Below are 22,889 nucleotides of genomic sequence, written 5' to 3' on the forward strand. Positions count from 1 at the left end.
TCAGGTAAGCAAAGGCTGTTGCTTGAACGTTTAAAATCTTTCACATATTTAGATCAAAATGAATAGATCTGTAAAATTAAAACTAATGGTAACATGTGTGTCAATATTTCTTAATTTCAACAAAATTCATTCAACTTCAGACATACTAATATCTATTCCCTGTGTAGTGGAATAAATGGAAAACCACTTATCTCATAAGATTTCTACTAAAATGTAAACACTGCCATAGACGGGAGCTTTTATAGTGTGACAAACCGCATAGCACATTTTGAATGGTGCAGATTCACTATGGTTCACCAGTAGACTATATGAAAATCTTGTATTTAGCAGCTACATAAAGTTTATCAAGAATTACTGGATAATTTTCAAGGTTACAAGTCAATAAAAGTCATAGATGACTTTTATCTCGACATAATTTAAATATCTCCTATTCCAAGGAGGGTAGGCCTGCTCTGCAAGAAAATGAGTGCACGACTATTGCAACATTGACTTCAACAACTTGCCTACTACCTCTGCATCTTAGGTGAACCAATTATTCACTTCCAAAGCTGTATTTCCTGTTCTTTTCTCTCTACAGTTTGGTGCCAAGGCAGAGATATTGATGTCTTACTCAAGCATGACTTTCATGGCCCTAGTCACTGCTGGAGAACTCCCAAGGAATGTGACTTTTCTTCAAGCCAGGTGGAGGTCTTCTAAATAGCTCAGAACCAACACCTCGAGCACCACAAAATTATCATGTTCCTGCTATATAACTACTGTATATAGACTACAGTCTGGGGTTCATATTTAAATTTTGCATGACAAAAACCATGGCGCTCTTAAATGTGTCCTTTCTTGTAACAAGTTCTTTAAATTTAATAAAATCTTCAGCTGATAACTGAACCTTATACAGTAATAAAATCAATCTTTGCTGGGATAAGAGGATTAATTTCTGGTGTACGTTATAGCCTAGGACAATCACTTACATTTTACAAGGTTTTGCTTCTTGAAAAACATATTTATTGTGAGCTGGGAAATGCCTTATCCTTATATTTGACTTGTGACAAAAAATTATACTAATGCAAGAATACAAACATTCACACACACTGTTGCAACATATCACTTTGAAGTGAAACCATACACAAACTTTGAAGTGAGACCATACACAAACACTGAAGTGAAACCATACACAAACTCAGATGTCACTAAAACCATGCTTACTCTTTGGATACTTTTACTTTTGAAATAGTTTTGTTTTATAAATCTTCTTCCACTTGAATTTCAAGAACAGTATCTATTATCTTTTTCTTTAACCTTTTTTTAACATTTGGATTTTTTATACTTTTCAGCTCCTTAATTAGGTAATTTACAAAAGCTACATCAACATCATCAGAGTCAAGGTGAAGCATTCGATAGTTCTCGTAGAATTGCGGGGCAGTATTTACGTGTTTTTCGTCAATGTCATTATTCAGGTGATTAAAAGGTCGGGGCACTTTATGCAGCAAGGTTGTGTTATCGCCTGAGGACATTTCTTCTTCCATAATCGTGATCCCCGTCTCTTTTCTGTATGGGTTAGGTCCGCTATCAATGTGATGAGTTATAACCTCTTCTTCATCATCATCCCTCTCTGAATTTTCATGTTTGGAGATCACCTTCACAATTGCCTGTAAATGAATTAAAATTAGTATGAGTATATGTAAAAACTTGCAGCAGTTAAACAGGTGTAAAAAAAGATTTCTTATCAGAAAGCACAATCAAACTCAGTTTCTTCCGGCACTATATACAAACCTTACGCTTTTTACATAGTATTATTTCAGCGCTAGCTGAAAACCAGCCGTTAAACCTTTTGAGAGGTGTAACTCGGCGTAACGGGGGTAACCCACCAACCCGCTCCCACCGGCACTACTAAACAACCGTCACTTTTTATTCGGCTGGGTGGCGTATAGACGTCTTACTCCCCCGCTAAAGCCCAAAATAAAGACTTCCAAGCAAGAAGAGCCATAGATCGGTAATATTTGCACAACAGTTGGTATTAAAAAAATTTATTTGCAGTCCTCCTTCAATTACAGGTTAATTTTTTTCTTTTGTTTTTATTTACTTCAACAAATTACATTTCTTTAACTTTTCCTTGCTCCAATAGCCATTTCTCATGCACAAATAATTTAGATGTTTCTCATTAGTCGATACGTTTCAATAATTTCATTTAACTACTTTAACTTCTTTGCTCAAGGGGTTAACTATTGCAATGTAATTGTTCAGTGGCTACTTTTCTCTTGGTAAGGGTAGAAGAGACTCTTTGGCTAGGGTAAGCAGCTCTTCTAGGAGGACACTCCAAAATTAAACCATTGTTCTCTAGTCTTGGGTAGTGCCATAGCTTCTGCACCATGACCTTCCACTGTCTTGGGGTAGAGTTCTCTTGCTTGATGGTACACCGTGGCTCACTATTCTATCTTACTTCTCTTCTTTTTTAGGTTTATAGTTTATATATGACACTATCCTAATTTCTTTTCCTCTTGTTTTTTTAGTTTTTTATAGTTTATATATAAAAAATTTATTTTAATGTTGTTATTGTTCTTAAAATATTTTATTTTGATTGTTAATTACTTCTCTTTTAATTTATTTATTTCCTTTCTTCACTGTGCTATTTTTCCCTGTTGGAGCCCTTGGGCTTAAAGCATCCTGCTTTTCCAACTTAGGCTGGAGCTTGATTACCATACATCACTCTTCTTTTCAGTGCTCTATCATGGTCATCTATTCCCATTTTCCAGGACATCCTCAGATTTCCTGCTGCTTCCATTTCCATAACATTTCTCACTGGCCAATCCCAATCTACACGTCAGATATCCAAATCAGTAATGATAATAACTAACATCTGTAACCAACCACAGATAGAAAAGTTCCCTTCCTCTAAACTATGAATCAGAGGTTAAGCCCAAAAATTTATTTTTTGTTTAATATCCTGACTCTTCTTCCATCAAGCAACTTTTAAAAAATATGATTGTTTTTTTAACTACATAAAATAGAATATTTTATCTTATATTCAAACTAAAAGATATGATTGCTTTTGTTATCTATATAAAAAGTTATTACAATGGCCATGTTAAGAGTACAGTATGCTTATCATGTCACATTTGAGACAGTAAAATACAGCATAAAAAGCTATAGAGATATAAAATATCACAAGAAGACATCAAGGATAACAATAAGGTTAGCTACCACCTGGTTAGAATAGCAACTGTGAACAGCAAAATAAAATAAAACAACTGGAAAACAACTAAGAATACTACGGTACACCATGCGATTACTATCCAAGATGGAGTTTGCTCAAAAAGGTACAAGGGCTTCAAAAACAGTAACCATTCCTTACCATTACATCATCTTTGCTATTATGAAACTGTTTGGTGGAAATGATTGTAGTTGGCCTCAGCTGCGCACACCACGGACAGGTTCTAGTAAATTCTTGTAAGAAGCCTCTTGTGATGCCGTAGTAGTATCTCTGAACCTTGAATGAAAAAAAAGGGACATATTAGAACAGAAGTTCCTCAACAATCATTCAGAGATACAAACACAAATCCAACTGAAAATATCAAAGATGAGATAAAGAACCACTGTAAAAAAACAATATATCATTTAACCCTTTTACCCACAGGCTACCTGGAACTTTCCAACCCTTAACCCCCAGGGGTTATTTTTTTTCAAGCACATTTTGCACTATATCTTTTTTAAATTGCTCTAACAGCCTTAATTCTCGTCATAGAGAGGTCAGGTTGGTCTCATTCTCTTGGAAAATGCCTGAAGTTTCTCAAAAAATTATCAAAAATATGCAAAAAAAAAAAAAAAATGTAAATAGCAGTTTTTTGCAAGGACGTACCGGTACGTCCATGGGGGTAAAGGGATGAGTTTTGTGAAACGTACCAGTATGTCCTTTGGGGATAAAAGGGTTAATAAAGTAAGCAAATCGACATTTTTGATAACCTGATAAATATTTCATGTGAAACATGAATATTTGCTGGCTTTTCAAGTTGGAAATCATAGGCATGGGATTCAGGTTAGGCCTACCTTAGGACAAAACTGAACAAAATTTGACTTACAAACAGCTTTTCGGAACCAATCATATTTGTAAGTTGAGGACCTGCTGTATAAGATCAATGAAAATTACCATGACACCTTTAGTAAATATTTAAATTCCTCTGTAAACAGATTTTGAGCGAAAAGAAAAATCTATTTTTGAGCCATGTCGTCCTGATAGAAGTTCCTTTAAAGTAGCTTCCTAGGTTATATTTAACTACAGTGATATATCCCAGAGAATTTTACCTTAAGGTATCCAGAATTCTAACACCTGGCGTGAATATCACTAGCTTTCCTATAAAGATTTACTGTCTTAATGTGTTGCTATCATTAAGATCTTTTAGAAATTATACCTAAAGGGGTATAGTGTATATATCTTGTTCAAATACACTGTTGAAGTCTCATTCAATATTTAACTAACTGGTTTAAGTCATGGAAATTGTACATTCTATTTCTTCATTCACCCAAATGAAACAATATATTTAGTACTTCAGGTTACTATTATTATTATTATTATTACTATTATTATTATCATTAATTACTAAGCTACAACCCTAGTTGGAAAAGCAGAATGCTATAAGCTCAGGGGCTCCAACAGGGAAAATAGATCAGTGAGGAAAGGAAATAAGGAAAAATTAAATATTTTAAGAACAGTAACATTAAAATAAATATCTCTTCTATAAACTATAAAAACTTTAACAAAACAATGGGAAGAGAAATTAGATAGAATAGAGTGCCCGAGTGTACCCTCAGGCAAGAGAAATCTAATCCAAGACAGTGGAAGACCATGGTACAGAGGCTATAGCACTACCAACGACTAGAGAACAATGGTTTGATTTCGACTAGAGAACAATGGTTTGATTTTGGAGTGTCCTTCTCCTAGAGGAGCTACTTACCATAGATAAAGAGTCCCTTCTACCCTTACCAAGAGGAAAGTGGCCACTGAACAATTAGTGCTGTAACGCCTTAGGTGAAGAAGAAATGTTTGGTAATCTCATTGTTGTCGGGTGTAAAGAATAGGCCAGACTATGCAGTGTGTATGTGTAGGCAAGGGGAAAATGAACCGTAACCAGAGAGAAGGATCCAATGTAATACTGACTGGCCAGTCAAAGGACCCCAGAGAAGGATCCAATGTAATACTGTCTGGCCAGTCAAAGGACCCCATAACTCTCCAGGGGTAGTATCTCAACGGGTGGCTGGTGCCCGGCCCAACCTACTACAGTACCTACAAATATTACCGATTAATTTTACACATAAGCATAGATTACAAAAATGCAGCTTTATATGCAAAATGTTATTTTCATTAGTAAAATAAATTTTTGAATATACTTACCCGATAATCATGTAGCTGTCAACTCCGTTGCCCGACAGAATTCTACGGACGGGATACGCCAGCGATCGCTATACAAGAAGGGGGGTGTACTCACCAGCGCCACCTGTGGCCAGGTACTGCAGTACTTCTTGTTGACACCACCTCAATTTTTCCTCGGTCCACTGGTTCTCTATGGGGAGGAAGGGTGGGTCAATTAAATCATGATTATCGGGTAAGTATATTCAAAAATTTATTTTACTAATGAAAATAACATTTTTCAATATTAATCTTACCCGATAATCATGTAGCTGATTCACACCCAGGGAGGTGGGTGAAAACCAGTGTACATATTAATCAAGAAGCTAAGTATCCCGTATTTCATATTATCAGTTATTCAAAATAACAATGAAATTATAAGTACCTGGTAAGGAAGTCGACTTGAACCATTACTCTGCCTTTAATAAGATCGTCTTCCTTACTGAGCGCAGCGTTCCTCTTAGGAGGCTGAACAACTCTAAGGTGCTGAAGTATAAAGGGCTGCAACCCATACTAAAGGACCTCTACACAACCTCTAACCTAGGCGCTTCTCAAGAACGAATTGACCACCCGCCAAATCAACTAGGATGCAGAAGGCTTCTTAGCCTACCGTAACAACCCAAAAACAACAATAAAAGCATTCAAGAGAAAGGTTAAAAAAGGTTATGGGATTAAGGGAATGTAGTGGCTGAGCCCTCACCTACTACTGCACTCGCTGCTACGAATGGTCCCAGGGTGTAGCAGTTCTCGTAAAGAGACTGGACATCTTTGAGATAAAATGATGCAAACACTGACTTGCTCCTCCAATAGGTTGCATCCATAATACTCTGCAGAGAACGGTTCTGTTTGAAGGCCATCGAAGTAGCTACAGCTCTCACTTCGTGTGTCCTTACCTTCAGCAAAGCAAGGTCTTCATCCTTCATGTGAGAATGAGCTTCTCTAATCAGAAGCCTTATGTAATACGAAACTGCGTTTTTGGACATAGGCATCGAAGGTTTCTTAATGGCACACCATAAGGCCTCTGATTGTCCTCGTATAGGTTTTGACCTTTTAAGATAGTACTTTAGAGCTCTGACAGGGCAAAGAACTCTCTCTAGCTCGTTACCCACCATGTTGGAGAGGCTAGGAATTTCGAACGATCTAGGCCAAGGACGTGAAGGAAGTTCATTTTTTGCCAAAAACCCGAGCTGTAAGGAACATGTAGCTGTTTCGGATGTGAATCCTATGTTCCTGCTGAAGGCGTGAACCTCACTAACTCTTTTGGCTGTTGCAAGGCAGACGAGGAAAAGAGTTTTGAGAGTAAGGTCTTTGAAAGAGGCTGACTGGAGAGGTTCAAATCTAGGAGACATAAGGAACCTTAAGACTACGTCTAGATTCCAGCCTGGAGTGGACAAGCGACGTTCTTTAGAGGTCTCGAAAGACTTAAGGATGTCCTGTAGATCTTTGTTGGAGGAAAGATCCAAGCCTCTGTGGCGGAAAACTGTTGCCAACATACTTCTGTACCCTTTGATCGTAGGAGCCGAAAGAGATCTAACATTCCTAAGATGTAATAGGAAGTCAGCAACTTGGGTTACAGAGGTACTGGTAGAGGAAACTGCATTGGCTCTGCACCAGCTTCGGAAGACTTCCCACTTGGATTGATAGACTCTTCGAGTGGATATCCTCCTTGCTCTGGCAATCGCTCTGGCTGCCTCCTTCGAAAAGCCTCTAGCTCTAGAGAGTCTTTCGATAGTCTGAAGGCAGTCAGACGAAGAGCGTGGAGGCTTGGGTGTACCTTCTTTACGTGAGGTTGACGTAGAAGGTCCACTCTTAGAGGGAGAGTCCTGGGAACGTCGACCAGCCATTGCAGTACCTCTGTGAACCATTCTCTTGCAGGCCAAAGGGGAGCAACCAACGTCAGCCGTGTCCCTTCGTGAGAGACGAACTTCTGAATAACTCTGTTGATGATCTTGAACGGCGGGAATGCATATAGATCGAGATGGGACCAATCCAGCAGAAAAGCATCCACGTGAACTGCTGCCGGGTCTGGGATTGGGGAACAGTACAATGGGAGCCTCTTGGTCATCGAGGTAGCGAACAGATCTATCGTTGGCTGACCCCACAAGGTCCAAAGTCTGTTGCACACGTTCTTGTGAAGGGTCCATTCTGTGGGGATGACTTGACCCTTCCTGCTGAGGCGATCTGCCGAGACATTCATATTGCCCTGAATGAATCTCGTAACCAGTGTGAGGTTTCGACTTCTTGACCAAATGAGGAGGTCCCTTGCTATCTCGTACAACTTCCTCGAATGAGTCCCTCCCTGCTTGGAGATGTACGCCAAGGCTGTGGTGTTGTCGGAGTTCACCTCCACCACCTTGTTTAGGAGGGACTTGAAGTTCATTAAGGCCAGATGTACTGCCAACAACTCCTTGCAATTGATGTGAAGCGTTTCCTGTTCCTTGTTCCATGATCCCGAGCATTCCTGTCCGTCCAAGGTAGCGCCCCAGCCCGAGTCTGATGCGTCCGAATAGAGATGAAGATTGGGGGTCTGAACAGCTAACGAGAGACCCTCCTTGAGAAGGATGTTGCTCTTCCACCACATGAGAGTAGCCTTCATCTCTTTGGTAACAGGAATAGAGACCGCTTCGAGCGTCATATTCTTGTCCCAATGAGCTGCTAGATGGTATTGAAGGGGGCGGAGGTGGAGTCTCCCTAACTCGGTGAACAGGGCTAACAATGACAGGGTCCCTGTTAGACTCATCCACTGTCTCACCGAGCATCTGTTCCTCTTCAGCATGCTCAGTATGCACTCTAGGGCTTGGTTGATTCTTGGGGCCGACGGAAAAGCCCGAAAAGCTTGACTCCGAATCTCCATTCCCAGGTAAACGATGGTTTGGGAAGGAATAAGCTGGGACTTCTCTAAGTTGACCAAAAGACCCAGTTCCTTGGTCAAGTCCAAAGTCCAACTGAGACTCTCCAGACAGCGACGACTTGTGGGGGCTCTTAACAGCCAGTCGTCTAAATAAAGGGAGGCTCTGATGTCCGCCAAGTGGAGGAATTTCGCAATATTCCTCATCAGTCGCGTAAACACCATAGGTGCCGTGCTTAGGCCAAAACACAGGGCTTGGAATTGGTACACAACCTTTCCAAAAACGAATCTCAGAAAAGGTTGGGAGTCTGGATGAATGGGGACGTGAAAGTAGGCGTCTTTCAGATCCAACGAGACCATCCAGTCCTCCTGCCTGACCGCTGCTAGGACCGACTTCGTCGTCTCCATAGTGAACGACTGCTTGGTGACATAAGCATTGAGCGCACTGACGTCCAGCACCGGTCTCCAACCTCCTGTCTTCTTGGCCACCAGGAAGAGACGGTTGTAGAAGCCCGGGGATTGATGATCCCGGACTATCACCACTGCCTCCTTCTGTAACAGGAGCGACACCTCTTGATGTAACGCTAGCCTCTTGTCCTTTTCCTTGTAGTTGGGAGAGAGGTTGATGGGAGAAGTGGTCAGAGGGGGATTGCGGCAGAATGGTATCCTGTAACCCTCCCTTAGCCACTTGACAGACTGGGCGTCTGCACCTCTTCTTTCCCAAGCTTGCCAGAAGATCTTGAGTCTGGCTCCTACAGCTGTCTGGAGAGGAGGAGAGTCAATGTTTGCCTTTCGAAGACTTGGCACCTTTCCTGGACCTGCCCCTGTGACCGTCTGGGCGGGTATCTCCTCGGCTGGGGGCTCTGCCACGAAAGGGCGGAATAAACCTGGTAGCAGGAGTATCAGCCACTGGGGTGCGGTAAGTTCTAGGAACTGAAGGTGGAACCTTAGCCTTCCGTGCTGAAGAGGCCACGAGGTCATGCGTGTCCTTCTGTATAAGAGCCGCAGACAATTCCTTGATAAGATCCTCAGGAAACAGGAACTTGGAAAGAGGAGCAAAAAGTAACTGTGACCTTTGGCAAGAGGTGATACCAGTGGAGAGGAAGGAGCAAAGTTGTTCCCTTTTCTTGAGGACTCCCGATACAAACATAGAGGCAAGTTCGCCGGAACCATCGCGAATTGCTTTGTCCATACAGGACATGATCAGCATGGCCGAGTCTTTGTCAGAAGGGGCAGTCTTCTTGCTCAAGGCCCCCAGGCACCAGTCGAGGAAATTAAAAATTTCAAAGGCGTGAAAGACTCCCTTTAAGAAGTGGTCCAGGTCAGAAAAGGTCCAGCAGACCTTAGAGCGCCTCATAGCCGACCTTCGTGGAGAGTCAACCAAACTTGAGAAGTCAGCCTGGGCAGAGGCAGGGACCCCCAAGCCTGGTTCCTCTCCCGTGGCATACCAGACGCCCGCCTTAGAAGTCAGCTTAGGAGGTGGAAACATAAAAGACGTCTTTCCCAGTTGCTGCTTGGACTGCAACCAATCCCCTAACATTCTCAAAGCTCTCTTAGAAGATCTAGCAAAGACGAGCTTAGTGTAGGCAGACTTAACAGGTTGCATGCCTAGAGAGAACTCGGATGGAGGAGAGCGAGGGGTAGCAGAAACAAAGTGATCCGGGTACAACTCTCGGAACAGAGCAAGGACCTTGCGAAAGTCAATGGAGGGAGGCAATGATTTGGGTTCCTCCACATCAGATGAAGGATCATCCAGGTGAGCAGCTTCATCCTCAGAAACCTCATCACCTGAGGGTTGAGAAGCGAGAGGTAAAGTTAAAGCGGTATGCTGAATGGCTGAATCCTGAAGAGCGGGTGCATGCGCACTTGCGGATTCATCCTCAAGTTTCTGCTGAAGAGGATGAGGGCTGGTAATGACAAAGTCATGAGGCTGAGATGAAGGAGGTTCTGCGGAGGTCTGAGGAGCAAGCGTGGTGAGAGGCGACTGTAGTAAAGCATGAGGCTCATGCTGCATAGACTGCGGTCCAAGTTGAATGGGAAGAGGCTCAAGCTGAGGTGAAAGTGGTTGCTGCATGCGTTGAGGTGGCTGACTCATAGCATGAGGTTCCTGCCTCAAGAGTTGCGCTTGCCTCAAGGGTTGAGGTGGCTGCGCAGAGAGAGGCTCTTGTCTCACGAGTTGAGGTTCTTGAGGTGCTTGCCTCGAGAGTTGAGGTTCTCGCCTCGAGGAAAGTGGAGGTGGCTGCCGCGAGAGTTGAGGTGGCCGCCTCAAGGATGGTAGAGGTTGTCGTACCTCAAGAGGTTGCTGCCTCGAGGATGGTTGTAATGCAAGAGACTCCTGCCTCAAGGGAAGAGGAGGTTGTTGTAAAGCATAATGCTCCTGCCCCAAGTGTTGAGGAGGTTGCCGCGTGGCAAGAGGCTCCTGCCTCAAGGAAAGTGGAGGTTGCTGCACAGAGCTGGTATCTGGCAACTCCCAAAGCGGCAGCTCACGCATGGAGGTAGCTTGAAGAACCTCAACATCATACGTTTGGCAGGTTGGACTGCGCAGAGGAGGAGGAGCGCTCGCAGGAGGAGGTGTATTAACCTTCTCTGCCTGAAACTCCTCCATCAACACCGCAAGCTGCGACTGCATAGTCTGCAGCATAGCCATCTTAGGATCAGCAGAAGTTGAGGTCTGTTGAGGCATAGCTTTAACAGAAGTTGAGGTCTGTTGAGGCATAGCTTTAACAGAAGTAGAGGCCTGTTGAGGCATCGCCTTACCTCTCTTAGGAGGCGTGCAGTCATCTGATGACTGCGGCGAGTCCGAGCTAGCCCAGTGGCTACACCTGGGCTGTTGGACTCGCGCGGTCTGGACTTTACGCTTAAGAGGTCTTGAGACCTGAGTCCAGCGTTTTCTACCAGAAAAATCTTCTGCAGACGAGGAAATTAAGGGCTCAATCGTCTGAGAGTGGAAGTGACGATCTCTATAAGATACGCCCGCAACCACTGAGGATACTACTGTGCGCCGATCAAGGCCTGCCGAACCCTTTTGCCCTTCGACATTGCTTCTCCCCTGCTTGGGAGCTTGCAAGAGGTCCCGGACTGGGAGGACGACTGGCACGCACAGAAGTATCCTCACGCGCAACACTGACACTGACACTAGGCACAGCACTGGCACTAACACTTCCCACTGCACTTTTCACTTTAAGTTCCTTGACGTCTGCCAAAAGGAACTTGTGGTCACTCACTACCGACTCCACCTTATCACCTAAAGCCTGAATGGCACGTAAAACATCGGACATATCAGGCTGAGCACTAATAGTAGGTTCGGGGGTAGCCACTACAGGGGGAGGAAAAGGATGAGGATCATGGGGGGATGAATAAAGCAAAGAGCGAGCAGAACTCCTCCTAACTCTCTCCATGAATAAAGCAAAGAGCGAGCAGAACTCCTCCTAACTCTCTCCCTCTCTAACTTAGTCGTATATTTAAGGAATTGAATAAAATCAAATTCCGAAAGACCGGCACATTCCTCACATCGATCTTCCAACTGGCAGGATTTTCCCCTACAGTCGGAACAAACGGTGTGAGGATCAACCGAGGCCTTCGGAAGACGCCTAACACAAGTGCTAACTCTACATCGTCTTTGGGTAGGAGCTTGTGAATGGTCGGACATCTTGAATCAGAGAACAGTCAAAGGGGGTTTCCAAATTAAAGCAAAGATCGTTATACCATTAATCAAAAAGAATCCAAAAGCTATCTAAGCTAAGGGAAAAGCTTCCTGTATAGCGAAAGCTGAAATCTCAGAGCAATACTTCACCAAAACCGTGAACAAAGACTCCAAAATTATAAGCGTATCCATGTAGGTCTTGCCGGAAGCACGACAGAGGAAAAATTGAGGTGGTGTCAACAAGAAGTACTGCAGTACCTGGCCACAGGTGGCGCTGGTGAGTACACCCCCCTTCTTGTATAGCGATCGCTGGCGTATCCCGTCCGTAGAATTCTGTCGGGCAACGGAGTTGACAGCTACATGATTATCGGGTAAGATTAATATTGAAAAAAATGCTACAATATCTGACATAAGTCCATTCATTGCTGAATCTTTTAATATATTTGCTGCCAAATTGTTGTAAAATGTAGCTGTGCCATGACAGGATACGTAAAATGAGTTTATTCTAGAATTGACCCATTTCATTAATTTATTGATAGCCTTTTCTTAATTTTTTTAGAATCCTAAAAAGAAATTTTTGACAAACTGATGTTTAAGTACAATTTCCTTTGAGTTTTTTTTATGCATTTAAGTCAATAATGCACACCATCAAAATATTTTCCGATAACATCATTACATTTTACGTATTTTTTTTTTTCTGTTTTGGTATTCTGTCAATAAAGCAGATTTAGCATTTAGCACATTCACAATGAGATATAGTTATACTTTATTGCTAAATAAATTCAATACCCTTTTTGTGAGTACAGTATTGGCAAGTCAGATCAAGAACTTAGAAGAACAAATTAAACTACCACAGTACAAACCTAAGTAGCGAGATGGCACAAATGAAGGAAATTTCCTCTCCAACTCAATTGTTCCTTATTTCAAACTTTGATAAACATTTGTTTTCATCTTTTCACTGCTTAATTTTTCTTATTAAATGATGAAGACATCTGGCGATTTTATTCTTCTGAATAAAAGTCCCTTTGCGTCATTAGGCGTAGGAGGAGATGATGATGATGAATAAAAGTCCAATTATCTTATTATAAAACCTTCATGAGGTACTTGTCGTATATGTTATTGGGTGGTCCTGCCTACAGTGTGCCTTGCAGGGTGCTGTAGATGATATTATAGGTGGTCTTTGAAGCACACTTTTACTTTTCAATCATTCTCCAGGGCCTCGTTGCACTCACTTCCTACATTTTAAAAATGACAAATTCGAAGATAATTTGTATTTTTCCTAACCATACAAACCTTAGCTATTTACAAAGGGTTATTACTTTTAGCGTAGCTGAAATGGCGAGCCATTAGAATTTAACGAGGGTGTATTACCCCCGCGCTAGTTAGCGGGGGGGGGTAGGGGAGTGGTAGCTAGCTACCCCTCCTCCCCCTCACACACAGGTGAATACTCACTTTCACTTAGAGGTAGGACTTGTCTTGGGGGACAGGGCTGGCGGGCAAATATGTGTAAATAGCTAAGGTTTGTATGGTTAGGAAAAATACAAATTATCTTCGAATTTGTCATTTGTTCCGTAACCGAAATACAAACCACGCTATTTACAAAGGGTGACTTATCCCTTAGGAAGGGTGGAAAGTCCCCAGCCATACTGGCTTTGGCTTTACCCGGGGACTCAGAATCTGAGTGAGTCGCACTCGAGAAAAGGAGTCCCTGCACCTCACAAGTTCCTTGCACCGCAAGGAACCATGTGGCCTACGTAAGCTTGTGTGTGAAGGAAGAAGTGTGACCCGTCCTAGGCAGTTGACCTGGAGTTCCAGAAGGAACTCTGGGTTAGGACGTTCCCAATACCACCTCGTCAGGGTATGGGGGACGCGACAGTATTGACTCAATACTCGGAACACAAGGAAGCATGGTTTACCTGCAGAGGTTCGAGGTCAGCTATGCAGAGACCAGGATGCTGCTTCCCCGTAGAGGGGATGATGAAGAAAGAAGTAAGGGCCAGACATACTTCTTTCGTTCATGCAGACTAAAACCTGATAACAATGCCCTCAACCTTCTGCTACCTGTCCAAAAAGGAGCCTGAGGTTAGACCAGCTGTTGTGTAGCCACCACAGAGCGATAGAAAACGTATCGAGACTCCTGTGGGTCACGCCCTGCAGGAAGCGGGCTGCGAAGGTCATCAGACGCTTCCAGACTCCAGCTTGTAGCACCTGCGTCACAGAGTAGTATTACTCGAAGGCGAGGGACGTTGCGATGTATCCAACATCGTGCTGTAGGGCGACGTGACGGGGGAGGGTCTGAAGACAGGTCGAGATGAATGTCCTTGAGTCCGGGCTGAAGAGGTATACTGGTGACTCTCCCCCCATGTCCTCCTTGTGTTCCCAAATCGGCTGCAACTGAGGCCAAACTGCAGCTGTTCCCAGCGCTAACCTCTCGATTCCTGTACTGGCAAGAAAGAGAAGGTCTTGGGACATCAGACACAGAATGGAGACTCAAAATCTTGAATGAATCGGACCGAAGGGTCGGGACCCTCAGATTCTGAGTCTAGCCAACAACTCAGGAGCGAGCCTGAATGTTGCCTTCCCCTCTTCCTTAGAAAGGGGGGGGAGTAGTAAGAGACCAAGAAGATTGCTTACACACTGGCCGTGGCCAGAGTGAGCAGAAGACCCAAGGCGGAATACAATCCGAGGCCTGTCATAAAAGGGTCTTGAGAAGATCTCTTAAAGGACTAAAAGTCCGAGCCATGCTCCAAGTTGGAGGTCTTCCTCCGACTAGGGCAGGGACGATCGTAGCTTCGCATGAGCGAGGAAAGATCCAGCGGGCAGGAAAAAGTTATTCCTTTAAGCCTGAAGGTCAGGGAAAGGCTGAGCGACAGGCTTCATTGCCAAGAGCGGAAAGGAGTTTCCTCCCGCCGAAAGGCAATAAGACCGTTATTGCTGGAGAAGAGGCCTCACGGGAAGAGGTATATCTCCCACGGCACCAACCACCTTAGACTCTTCACTTTGCCTGGGAGACCCCTGTGGATGACTATCGCAGATGACGCGACCTCCGTACCGCGACTGTAGCGGGTTGTCTCTTCTAGAGGAGGAAGCGTAGTGTCTCCAGGCATGAAGCCGAAGCGACGTCCCGGTTCGGGAGAGATGTCGCAGTGTGGTTGCTTGAGTAGTCTGCGCCGTGGGAGAAGCTCTCCCGGGAGTTCCGTCAGGGGAAGCAGAGGGTCCAGAAACCGTTCTGCGCATAGTCCCAGTGGAGCTCTCCCATTGAAAGGTTGACAGACAACCTGGTTTTGTTGAGACCCATTGTCCGCAGACAAAAAGGAGGGAAGACGCAGGCGTCGAAGTTGTCCCACCATCACCGGAATGCATCTTGCCAGAGTCTCGGGGTCTGAGACTGGGGGGAAAACTAGCGGAAGCTTGAGGTTCCAAGCTGTCGCGATCAGGTCCCCCAGACCAGCACTTGCTGGTTACCCAAGGTCAAAGACCCTTAGGTACACTCTCTCTATGAGGCTCTGCTCGGATAGTCTGAGAGAAACATTCCCCTGCCTGGAATGAGAGAGCCGATGGTGGAATTGAGAGAATCTCAATCATCCCGGTATCTCTACTGCAAGATGTGAAGGTGTGAAAATGCGTCCCCTGCTGGTTAGCATGAAGTCGACACGCAACGGGGCGACTTGGCAGGAGCGGTAGGATCTGAAGAGGGGCCAGACTAAGGCCCTTAAGCCTGCCTGAATGATGGAGAGGTATCCTTCAGGTCTTGACCATAGGCCTGGACCGGAACATGCCCCCCCCCCCCCCCCCCTTTCCTTTGACGAGTCCGAGAACCGCATCAAGAATGTGGGGAAAGGACGAGAATATCCACTACCATCAAGAGGCTCCATAGGTCAACACCCATTGCAGGTTTAATAGTTCCGCTGGTCCCATAGGGCCAGGGAGTCCGGTTAAACATTGCCTGAAGCCACCGGAACTTGGATCGCCCCACATGGAACTTATCCTGAGGCGACCGTTCGGACTATAAACGGGTCAATGAGGAAAGAAGAACTAGGAAACGTTCCAAGGTAGGGCTGAAAACTCTGCTTGACTGAGAACAGGTACTGCGACTCTCCTCAGTCTTGCCACAGTCAACCGAAAGGAAGGCTCGGAGGATGTGGTAACAGAATCTGGCGTCCCCAGGTGGTCACCCATCCAAGTACCGACGTTGCTTAACCTCGCTGGACGGACGAGAAGCGGGGTTTCCAACGTGGTAAGGCGGTTGACTCAATATCATGGCCAGATACTCCAGATGTTGAGGCAGAGGAAGAGAAGGCTCCAAGCAAAATACCATGAGCCCACACTCATGGTCAGCATTCGGAAGCTTTTCCCGGCGCTGAAGAAGGTCGAAACCCGAGCCTACCGGAGTTGACCAGCCCTCCAAACAGCAGAGGAGGCGGAAGTCTGCACCTGAGCGGCCAAGAGGAAGGCAGGGAGAGTTCTCTGGGGAAACAAACCTGCTATGCCACGGCGGGATAGCCACACTGCATCATAAGCAGGAATACTTGCAGTTTAGGCTGAATTCGACGAGCACCCTGGAAGATGGATGGAATGGAAACTGAAAGTACCCGTCCTTCCGATCCAGGGTTAAAGGAGTCCTGTCGCCTCGTTACCAGTCTGATCGATTCTGCTGGTCTACGCTGGCCAAAGTTTGTTCGACAAACTTGATCAGGGCTGAGAGGTCGACTATGGACATCCCCTCTCAGATCCTTCCTTACAAGAAAGGATCGACTGAGGGGGCCGGGGGTGAAGCCGTCGATGATCCTAAGGAAGACCTTCGCCTAAGGTATGGATCATTCTGCCCAACCGGGCAACTCTGCTGATGCTATGGCATAGAGGTTCAGAGACACTGAATTCGCTGACAGAGACGGCAGGCGCGATATCCTTGGCTACTCACAGAGATTGTGCGGGAATGGGCATCGGGAAGCTGTCATTCGGATGAGTAACCTTAAGCATCCTCCCAGCGAAAAAACCTGCAATCCTAGAGTTCGTGAACTCCTTTTAGGACTATGCCCCCCCGGGGGAGTCTCCCGTGCCATCTGTTCCTGACAGGAGGAAACTGCAATTGGACACCTTGTCCCAGTTGTCGTAGCCGATAACTTAGGCCGACGTGGTTGAAAGAAAAGGGAGCTGGAGCCCTGCAGAGTCTGGAAGAAAGCGCCTTGGAGGAGTGAAACCGGAAGTCTATTTACTCCGCACAGCAGATGTTTAAGTCTCTGTCCTTGGGCAAAGACAAAACTCTTCTCAAGGATGGAAGGGTGTCTGAGGTCGTTGACCTCCACAGATGAGACACCCGAAGGAAGCCTTCAGTCAGTGCGTCCAGATGGTACAACATCGAGCTTGTCCGCAAGTAGATACTTAACGACGAAAGGCCAAGGTGCCTGAGCTCGAGAGGAGGAAAGTACCCTTGATCTTCCTGTAGCTTCCTTGAACCAAACCTCGGGCCGTAACCGAGGAGGGAAAGAACCTGGTAAGCTCCCAGAGGAAGAGGTAAGCAGTCACCCCTTGTCCGATGGAGAAATCTTCAACGGAAAGCCCCCCCCGCCAAAAATCCTTCCAGGGCGGGAGAAGGAGAGAGTACTCGTGCAGGAGAGGGGACCCTCGAGACCGACCTCTTGGGAACCAACTTCGCCCTGGGGGAAGTCACCACGAAGTCCACTCCTCTCTTTCTCTTCAGCGTAGGAGAGACAGCCGCTGGTTTGTTACCCTGGCCGGTGAGTGCTGGTTTCATAACCCTCATTAACGCCCGTGCCAGCGGATCAAACCATGTCTGCTGCTCCAAGGACACAGAGTCCGAAATCCTCGCTAAGGTGAAAGGGATCGGGCGATCCTTTGGAGAGGACACAACGGTTCCTGCCTGAAAAGAAGGTGGGAAGAATGCTGTACTGACCTGTCTTCGTCCTGCACTACCAACCTGTGCTTGGATGGAGGTGATCCCGAGTGCCGCCTAGGAGCACGCGTCCCTGCTGCTACCACCGGCTGTGGAATTCGCCGCGAACTATGGTCGCGCGAGGGCGAACGGTCGCGCAAAGGCGAATGGTCGCGCGGGCGCACAGGCGAGTGGTCGCGCGGGCGAGCGGTCGCGAGGGCGCGCAGGCGAGCGATCGCGCGGGCGCGCAGGCGAGCGATCGCGCGGGCGCGCAGGCGAGCGATCGCGCGGGCGCGCAGGCGAGCGATCGCGCGGGCGCGCAGGCGAGCGATCGCGCGGGCGCGCAGGCGAATGGGCGTGACGGCGAGGGATCGTGCTGCCGCGTAGGTGAAGAAGATCGCTGGCGGTAAGCGATGGCGAGCAGCATGTGTAGGTGAATGATCGCGTGATAGGGTGCGATGGTGATCAGCATCCGCAAGAGGGCGAGCGTTCAGGGTTGTGCGATGAGGAGCAGCATGCGTAAGCGGGCAATCGTGCAGGGTTGTGCGATGGCGAGCAGCATGCGCAGGTGAATGATCGCGTGAAAGGGTGCGATGGTGATCAGCATCTGCAGGAGGGCGATCGTTCAGGGTTGTGCGATGGCGAGCAGCATGCGCAGGTGAATGATCGCGTGAAAGGGTGCGATGGTGATCAGCATCCGCAAGAGGGCGATCGTTCAGGGTTGTGCGATGAGGAGCAGCATGCGTAAGCGGGCAATCGTTCAGGGTTGTGCGATGGCGAGCAGCATGCGCAGGTGAATGATCGCGTGAAAGGGTGCGATGGTGATCAGCATCCGCAAGAGGGCGATCGTTCAGGGTTGTGCGATGAGGAGCAGCATGCGTAAGCGGGCAATCGTTCAGGGTTGTGCGATGGCGATCAGCATCCGCAGTTGAGGGTCGCGCGATGGCGATCAGCATCCGCAGTTGAGGGTCGCGCGATGGCGATCAGCATCCGCAGTTGAGGGTCGCGCGATGGCGATCAGCATCCGCAGTTGAGGGTCGCGCGATGGCGATCAGCATCCGCAGTTGAGGGTCGCGCGATGGCGATCAGCATCCGCAGTTGAGGGTCGCGCGATGGCGATCAGCATCCGCAGTTGAGGGTCGCGCGATGGCGATCAGCATCCGCAGTTGAGGGTCGCGCGATGGCGATCAGCATCCGCAGTTGAGGGTCGCGCGATGGCGATCAGCATCCGCAGTTGAGGGTCGCGCGATGGCGATCAGCATCCGCAGTTGAGGGTCGCGCGATGGCGATCAGCATCTGCAGTTGAGGGTCGCGCGATGGCGATCAGCATCCGCAGTTGAGCTAGTAGCTGGCGAACCATGTTCCTTCAAAAGTGTTGGAGAACGTTGGCGTGCCAGCTGTAACACACGTGGGCGATCCGGAGATCGCTGGCGAGCTGATGATCGCTGACGAGCTGACGATCGCTGGCGAGCTGATGATCGCTGACGAGCTGATGATCGCTGACGAGCAGAAGGCTACGCGTGGAAGCCTGCGCAAAGAAGAGTCCTTGACCCCGACCTGAACCGAAGTTCTAGATCGCGAGGGCGAACGTGGGCGCACAGGGCACGTAACAGGAACCGCAGGGAAGATCATCTTGAAAGCGCTGACGAACAGGGAGCGCTGACGAACAGAAGGGCGCGCAGGGAAACCCTGACACGCAAGGGAAGAACCCCCGTGGGGGCAACCCTTTGCCCCGAAGGGATCGTTGTCCGCCGGGAGACTGATGTCCGTCGGAAGACCGCTGTCCGTCGGGAAGACCGTTGTCCGTCGGGAAGACCGTTGCCCGTCGGGAGACGAGATTAGACTGCTGTCCATCTGCACCAAGACGGAAGATCGAGAAAAAGAAGTTGTAGGCTGCAAACGGAGATTCAAAAAGGCGCCTCAAGCACCCTTATAGGGAGATGAGAGGCCCTTACGACGAGGCGGACGGAGGGCCTTACGGCGAGGGAGGCCAACAGCAACAGCAACAGAAGAAACCTCCGAAGAGGAGTCTCTATGAGTGTACTCTCTCGCGAACGACAGAGAAACACTTCGTGGAAGAGACTGGTCAGCCAGTGACCTAAAAGGGGCAATCCTCCGAAGAGGAGCCCCTGCAGTTGCCCAGCCCCTTGAGCGAAACTGCAGGTGCGACCGCTCAGCACCAAGAGCATAGTCGCACGAAAAAAAGGCAAGAGAAGAACCCCCCAAAAGAGGAAAAGCTCAAGCCTGGACAGGAAAAAAAAACTTCCCTCGGAAGGAAAGTTATCCGCCCAAGGAGGCAAGCCTCCTGACTGTTCTAAAATGAACTGGAGAGCTGTCCGTCGACACGGGAGTACTACCAGTAGAAGGAGACACGCCCCTGACGACAATACAAGGGGGGAGGCAGCAACAGCCGAATCCCCAGGACTCAACCAGACAGCTCACACCGTTGCTATATTACAGAAACGAACTAGATCGGTAACTGTAAAAAAATAAAACAAATAATATTAGTACACATTCATTCCCCCGGGAAGGCTCCGAAGAGGAATCCCGAGGAAAAGGAACAAGAATTACACAACAGGCACGTGCCCTCACAACCACTTACACTCGCGGAAGGAGAGCTGTAACCAAAACAGAATTATAACAATTATAATTATGTAACTATGTAATTATGTAATTTAAAAAAAAGAATGAACACTAAAGAAAAAAACGAAAACCCCGAAAGGAATCGTTCTACAAGCTGAAAAATTAACAACTACAATTAGATTCATAAACTAATTGAGACAAAATGTACGGCGTAGCAACCCCACCCACACGGGAAGGAAGCTACAAGGGCGTAGTAAAACATAGTAAAAGGGTGAACGACCTCAAGAGAGAGAGAGAGAGAAAGACCGAAGTCAAACTCGATCGCAACCCATAAAATTAGGCCGTGGTGGCCTAACTGCCGAGGCCTCCACGTAGATATCGTACACTACACACACACATCTGAAAAGGAAACTTACTTATTTCTATACTCAAATATATATACAAACATGAAAACATGTTTACATATATATTGAGTAAAAGAAAAGTAAGCGATTAAGTAAAGACAAAACAGACAATGGCTGCCAAGCGAGGACCAAGACAGAGACGTCTGTCACAGTCCGAGCCAAAAGTGAAAGTGAGTATTCACCTGTGTGTGAGGGGGAGGAGGGGTAGCTAGCTACCACTCCCCTACCCCCCCCCGCTAACTAGCGCGGGGGTAATACACCCTCGTTAAATTCTAATGGCTCGCCATTTCAGCTACGCTAAAAGTAATAACCCTTTGTAAATAGCGTGGTTTGTATTTCGGTTACGGAACAACTGTTCCTTTTGTAGTTCTCATTTAGGAACAAATCATACCAGGCAAGCCTTATACGAGCCTAGCAACAGGACCCTCTGGTCTTACTGATCTCATCCAGTGTGTAAGTTGTAATCTTATGAACAAAATAAGGGGACTTCAAGAATTTCTACAACTGTGAAATACTGGACAACATCCTAAGGAAAATTCCTTTGTTTTACTTTAGCCTAAGTGCCTAAAAAAGGGATTTTGACGTGTTGCTACCTAGAAATCCCAAACAGACAAATATAATAATCAACTTGGGAGCAGGGATCTCCAAAACGCCTGACATCTTCAAAAACACAAAATAACACAGAGCTACGAAAAACACATCCGAACGTTCACGGGTGCTAACAAGGAATGATGAAAGGATAGGAAGTGGTGGTGGTAGGGGGGGGGGCAGTAGCTGTAATGAACGACACCTTGTAGTAACGGGGGATTTTGAGGAGGGAGAAGTCTAACTGGAAAGGGACCTCTGGTAGTGGTATCACTCACCACAGTTTTAATACAGACACAGTTTAGGGGTGAGCGAGCTGGGCATATTCCTGGCATTCCATGCAACTTTTTTCTCTGGTATATTTAGCAGTATTTATACCTTTGAAATGGTGCTTTAAGGAGCATTTCACGGAGCGACACAGGTTGAGCCCAGAAATACATTCTAACCATTGTCTTAGTCTATTATACAGTACAGCATATTAAATATTATATTAACATCTATGTGTATTACTATCTAGCATCATATTTTTATCACCTTAAATGTTGTGGATATATATTTTGCATATATCTGATTCATCACTACTACATTGATGAGAAGAATCTCATAGTTCTATATGCATGTATATTACTATCTTGCATCATATTTTTATCATCTTAAACATTGTGGTTATATACTTTACATATATCTGTTTTATCACTACTACATTAATGAGAAGACCCTCATAGTTCCATGCCTACAACTTATCATAACGTTTAATTACTTGCACTGTGGATAGAATTGCATTGAAATATGTATTAAATCACTTAAGGAAGTACAGTAATCACCTTTAAATTCACTAGGTTCTAACTTATAAACATAAGCCAAACTGAAGCAATGTTTTGGATAATGGGCAAAAAATCTTTAATTAAAGAAAGTAAAGAAGCAATTGATAGGGCTTTACTATCCCGTGAAGATGCTTCACACAGTAACCAGACCACTGAGATAGCATTTTTAGCTCTCACAGAATCCTAAAGAATTATTCATTATTTGAAAACGTCTCTTCAATTAATTATGAAAAATCTGATAAGTGAATAAGTACTTCTAATTAGATACTATTCATCATTTTTGGGAATTGGTCAAATCCCTTGGGCTTACAGCATCCTGCTTTTCCAACTAGGGTTGTAGCTTAGGTTGTTGTAATAATAATAATTATACAGGATGAAATATAGCAAATTTGAAAAACAATTTTTTTCTTAGCTATACAAACCTGAGTTTATTAAAATAGAGACATGTCTTCAGTGTTGCTGGAATGGGCATTGAATAATTAACACAGCAGTTTGTTAAAGACAGGTGGTGCAATGGTGGGGGAGCACTACCCAACTACTGTCACAGAATAGCTACTTTTGTCCTTAGGCCCAGAACTGAGAGGGATGGTTGAGGTGGAAAATTTAATATAAAGTCAGGTTTGTAAAAAGGAAAAAAATAATTAATTTAAAACATATTTGTTCCTATTCGTATACAAACCTTTCATCCTTCAAAATAGGAAGATACACTCATTG

General features: G+C 45.9%; 1 protein-coding gene across 4 annotated transcripts in view; it reads right to left on the bottom strand.

Moving 5' to 3' along the window:
- Positions 1–1,196: 1,196 nt before the first annotated feature.
- LOC137621186 (uncharacterized) overlaps positions 1,197–22,889 on the bottom strand; it is a 67,299-nt gene continuing 45,606 nt past the window's right edge. For all 4 annotated transcript variants that reach the window (XM_068351597.1, XM_068351600.1, XM_068351599.1 and 1 more), the window contains exons 5-6: positions 3,347–3,481; positions 1,197–1,643 (exon numbers count right to left, since the gene is read on the bottom strand). In XM_068351597.1, coding sequence (XP_068207698.1) covers positions 1,236–1,643; positions 3,347–3,481 — 543 coding nt within the window. In that variant the 3' untranslated portion in view covers positions 1,197–1,235. The remainder of the gene's footprint in view (positions 1,644–3,346; positions 3,482–22,889) is intronic.

The sequence above is a fragment of the Palaemon carinicauda genome, chromosome 27 (genome assembly GCF_036898095.1).
Source record: "Palaemon carinicauda isolate YSFRI2023 chromosome 27, ASM3689809v2, whole genome shotgun sequence".
NCBI classification, from domain to species: Eukaryota; Metazoa; Arthropoda; class Malacostraca; order Decapoda; family Palaemonidae; genus Palaemon; species Palaemon carinicauda.